Source organism: Solanum lycopersicum, chromosome 3, assembly GCF_036512215.1.
Source record: "Solanum lycopersicum chromosome 3, SLM_r2.1".
NCBI lineage: Eukaryota > Viridiplantae > Streptophyta > Magnoliopsida > Solanales > Solanaceae > Solanum > Solanum lycopersicum.
This window is the reverse complement of record NC_090802.1, coordinates 15,844,156-15,849,363: the sequence shown is the minus strand read 5'-3', so window position 1 is coordinate 15,849,363 and position 5,208 is coordinate 15,844,156. Positions and strand designations below refer to the sequence as shown.

The 5,208-nt window shown below is 41.4% G+C and overlaps 1 protein-coding gene across 1 annotated transcript; it reads right to left on the bottom strand.

Annotated features, from left to right (window-relative positions):
• Positions 1 to 249: 249 nt before the first annotated feature.
• Positions 250 to 1,244, bottom strand: LOC138347426 (uncharacterized). Its single transcript, XM_069295721.1, has 3 exons — positions 924 to 1,244; positions 474 to 720; positions 250 to 431 (listed from the first exon to the last, which is right to left on the bottom strand). Exons 1-3 carry the CDS (start codon positions 1,242 to 1,244, stop codon positions 250 to 252), a joined length of 750 nt encoding a protein of 249 aa, XP_069151822.1.
• Between the last annotated feature and the right edge of the window lie 3,964 nt (positions 1,245 to 5,208).

Below are 5,208 nucleotides of genomic sequence, written 5' to 3'. Positions count from 1 at the left end.
TTTATCAACTAAATACTCTTAGTCTTCGAATAGTTTAAAAATACCCCTTTAAATTTTCAAAAGGTGTCAAAATAGTCCTAGTTCTCAAAAAGACCTAGCGGGTCATTACATTACCTACCACTTAAAAAAATGTTCGTCCTCGAACGGAAAAGAAAAGAGCTAACCTAAACGCTCAAAAAGATGAGGGTATTTACCCCTCATGTCTGACTCTGTCTCCCATGTAGCCTCCTCCACTGGACGATGCTTCCATTAAATCTTTACTGAAGCAATCTCCTTGGACCTTAGCTTCCGAATTTGCCTATCCAAAATGGTATCCGGCTCCTCCTCAAAAGTCAAATTCTGATCAAGTAACTCAAAATCCAATTGAATCACATGAGCACCACCCTGATGATACTTCTTTAGCATCGAAATATGAAATAAAGGATGGATACCTGACAAACCAGGTGGCAAAGCCAACTAATATGCCACCTCACCAATACGCTCCACAATCTCGAAAGGACCAATATACCTTGGAATAAACTTTCCCTTCTTTCCAAATCTCATCACACCCTTCATGGGTGAAACCTTAAGTAGAACCCTCTCTCCAACAATAAACTCCAAATCACGAACCTTCCTATCAGCATAACTCTTTTGCCTACTCTGAGCCATGAGACGTCTATCTTGGATCAACTTGACCTTGTCCAAGGACTCCCTCAACAAATCTGTACCCCATGGTCTAACCTCAAATGCATCAAACAAACCAATTGGAGATCGACATCTCCTACTATACAAAGCCTCAAATGGTGCCATCTCAATGCTCGAATGGTAACTATTATCGTACGCAAACTCCACTAATGGCAAGAACTGATCCTAGTGACCACCAAAGTCAATTACACATGCCCACAACATGTCCTCAAGAACCTGAATAGTTCGTTCAGACTGACCATCAGTTTGAGGGTGAAAGGTTGTGCTAAGATCCACTCGAGTGCCAACTCCTTTTGCATAGAACGCCATAAATGAGATGTAAATTGGGTGCCACGATCTGAAATAATAGATATAGGAACCCCATGCAAACGAACTATCTGTTGAATATAGATCTTGGCTAACTTCTTCGAGTTATAGGTAGTCTGAACTGGTACAATGTGTGCAGACTTAGTCAGTCGATCCAAGATGACCCATATAGCATCAAACTTACCCAAGGTACGTGGCAACCATACCACAAAGTCCATAGCAATGCGCTCCCACTTCCACTCAGGTATGGGCATCCTCTAAGTCATACCTCTAGGCTTTTGGTGTTCATACTTCACTTGCTGACAATTCAAACATCGAGATACAAAATCTACTATGTCTCTCTTCATACGACACCACTAATAGTGTTTCTTCAAGTCACGATACATCTTAGTAGCCCCTGGATGAATGGAGTTCCTCGAACAATGGGCCTCCTCCATGATCAATCTAGTCAAATTACCTATCCGAGGAACACAGATACAACCTTTAATCCTCAAAACTCCCTCACTATCCAGAATTGCAGCCTTGGCTTCTCCTTTTAACACCTTGTCTCTAATATTACATAACTCACCATCATCAAGCTGTTGAGCCCGAATCTGTTCCTACAAGGATGACCTATCCTCCATATAAGCCAACACCTTACGAGGTTCTGAAATATCAAGTCTCACAAAGCTATTGTCCAAGGATTTGGATATCCATAGCTAAAGGACGCTCGTCAACTTGTAACATGGCTAGACTAGCCATACTTACCGCCTTTTGACTCAAGGCATCTGCTACAACATTTGTCTTGCCTTGATGATAAAGAATAGTCATGTCGTAGTCCTTGAGCAACTCCAATTATCTTCGCTGCCTCAAATTTAGATTCCTTTGATTGAATATTTATTGGAGGCTACGATGATCCGTGAACACCTCACAAAGAAAACCATATAGATAATGCCTCCAAATCTTCAATGCAAACACAACAGTCGCCAACTCTAAATCATGAATAGGATAGTTCTTCTCATGAACCTTCAACTGCCTCGAAGTATAAGCTATCACCTTTCCATTCTGCATCAATATACAACCCAGACCAATTCGAGAAGCATCACAGTATACAACAAAACCCTCTCCCTCCACGGGTAGGGCCAAAATTGGAGCAGTAGTCAATAAAGTCTTGATCTTTTGGAAACTAACCTCACACTTGTCAGACCACTGAAAAGTCACTTCCTTCTGTGTCAATCTAGTTATGGTGATGCAATAGATGAGAAACCCTCTACAAACCGTCTATAATAACCAGCAAGGCCTAAGAAACTTTGAATCTCAGTAACTGAAGTAGGTCTGACCTCTAACTACCTCAATCTTCTTAGGATCTACCATGATACCCTCATTGGACACTACATGTCCTAAGAATACTACCGAACTACTCCAAAACTCACACTTTGAAAACTTTGCATAAAGCTTTTTCTCCTTTAGAATCCCAAGCACAATCCTCAAATGATGCTCATGTTCCTCCTTACTGCGTGAGTATATCAATATATCATCAATGAATACAATAAAAAAAGAATCCAAACATGGTTTGAACACTCCATTCATCGAGTCCATAAAAGCTACAAGGGAATTAGTCAATCCAAAAGACATTACCAAAAACTCATAATGGCCATAACATGTTTGAAAAGCTGTCTTAGGGATATCCTCCGCCCTAATCTTCAGATGATGATATCAAGATCTCAAATCACTCTTGGAGAAAACTGAAGCACCCTGCAACTGATCAAATAATCGTCAATACACATACATATGGATAGACCCATCTTTCTTCTTCACAAATAACACTGGAGCACCCCAAGGAGATATACTCGGTCTAATAAAACCTTTACTCAACAAATCCTGTAACTCCTCCTTCAACTCTTTCAATTCAGCTAGTGCCATACGATAAGTAGGGATGGAAATAGGCTGAGTGCCTGGCTCCACATCAATACAGAAATCAATATCACAATCTGGTGGAAGACGTGGCAAATCGGCCGGGAATACCTTTGGAAATTCACTCACCACTAGAGTAGACTCAAGCATAGGAGTCTCAACATTAACATCTCTAATGTATGCCAAGTAAGACAAAATTCCTCTCTGTACTAACTGACGAGCCTTAAGAAATGATATCACACCCTTAGGAGGTTGACTAAGAAAACCTCTCCATTCTACTATAGGAATTCCAGGCATAGCTAAAGTAATTGTCTTGGCATGGCAATTTAAAATTATGTGGTAACAAGATAACCAATCCATACCAAGAATCACATCAAAATCTATCATATCTAAGACCTTTCAATTTGCATGAGTGTAATACCCCATCAAGGTAACAATACATAATCGATACACCCGATCTAGAACTACAGAATCCCTGACAGGGGTAGAAATATGTATCGACAAATCAAGAGACTCACATAATATATCCAGACTAGGAGAAAAATATGTGGACACGTAAGAATAAGTAGAGCCTGGATCAAATAATATAGTAACTGGTCGATGACAAACCAGAATAATACCTGTGATAACAGCATCTGAAGCCTCAGCCTCTGGCCTACCCGGAAAATCATAACAATGAGAACGACCTCCATCACATTGTGAACCTCCACGACCACCACCTCGATCAAAAGGAGAACCACCTCTACCATTCTGTGCACCACTCCAAGTTGGAGGTTGTGCAGCCCTTGAAGTCGAAGCCTGAGAACCCTGATGTAAGTCACCACGTCTGGTCCTAGCGTAGTCTCTCACAAAGTGTCCCATATCACCACACTCAAAACAGCTCCTAGGAGACGCAGGCTAATGAGAGGACCCTGACTGACCAGAATGCCCTCCATGAACTATAGGCCTAGAAGATGAACCCTGTGAAGTATGCACTGAGCTCGAAGAACTATGCCTAGTGTAACCAGCCTCAGACGCAGATATAGCAGATATGAATGGGTTTGCTGGGCTGAGAGTGATAACCTCTCCCTACATAACCTCGACTCCTAGGAGGAGCACCACCAAAATCACCTGAATAACGGGTCCTCTTGCCCTCACGCTGCTCAAATCCCTCACGTCGAATCATCTCCAAATCCTTAGCAGCATCCACCACTTTCTAGAACATAACACCAGAAGCAACAACCTGAGAAACTCCTAGACGAATCAGAATAATCAGCCCCTTAACAAACCTCCTCACTGTCTCAGCCTCTGTAGAAAGTATCATCGAAGCATGTCTAGCCAAGGCATAAAATTTACCCTCATACTCAGCAACTGACATACTACCTTGCTGCAAACCCTAAAACTCTATCGTTTTGCGCTCCCACTCACTACGTGGAACAAATTTTGATAGAAATACCTGAGTAAACTGAGTACAGGATAGTGGAGAGGATTCAGCTGGGCCACTACTAATATAATCCCTCCACCACTGTTTAGCAGAGCCAGTCATATGAAAAACTTTATAGTCAACTCCATGAGACTCCACCAATCCAAGAATAAACAACCTCTCATGACAACTAACTATAAATTCATATGCATCCTAAGTTAAGTCACCAGTATAACTAGGAGGATTCATTAGTCTGAACCTCCCAAACATCTTTTGCTCATCAATGGTCATAGAAGGCATGTTCACCAAATGTGATGTCATATCTGGAAACTCCATACTATCCAAACGAGGAGCTACATCAGCAGCTGGCTGAGTCTTGGGATTTTGAGAATCCATAGCAACTATAGGATCTGGAGTCTGACCTCCGACATGGGTCTGTGATCCATCAGAAGTGATAGGCAAAGCTCCTACCAGAGCCATCCCCTCTAGGAGTCCTAACATACGAGTCAAGGTATCTTGAAGCACTAGGGTGATTTGAAATCCGTGTACTTTCTGCAACACCGAAAGAATAAAGTATGTGGTAACATTCTAGCACCGAATTTGGAAATAGACCACAGAGCAGAATAATTAGCTTAAATGCCCACCATTCCAAGAAAACCATTACAGCAGCTAGGATGGAAAAGTGGAGAAGTCCCCCGTAGTCAGGAAAACATCCATAGAGAATAAAGCTCGAGTCTTTTCACAAACCAATGAATTCTTCATATAAAGTATAGGAAAGATCACATCCAACCAATAGGATGAACTGATTGACAACACTGCTCAAATGATCCCTAACTTCAAGTTGAATATAAAAGCACAACAAATCGTAACTTGGAAGCATTAAGATACAATTTCACTTAAAAGCATTGGTAGGATTAAACTAT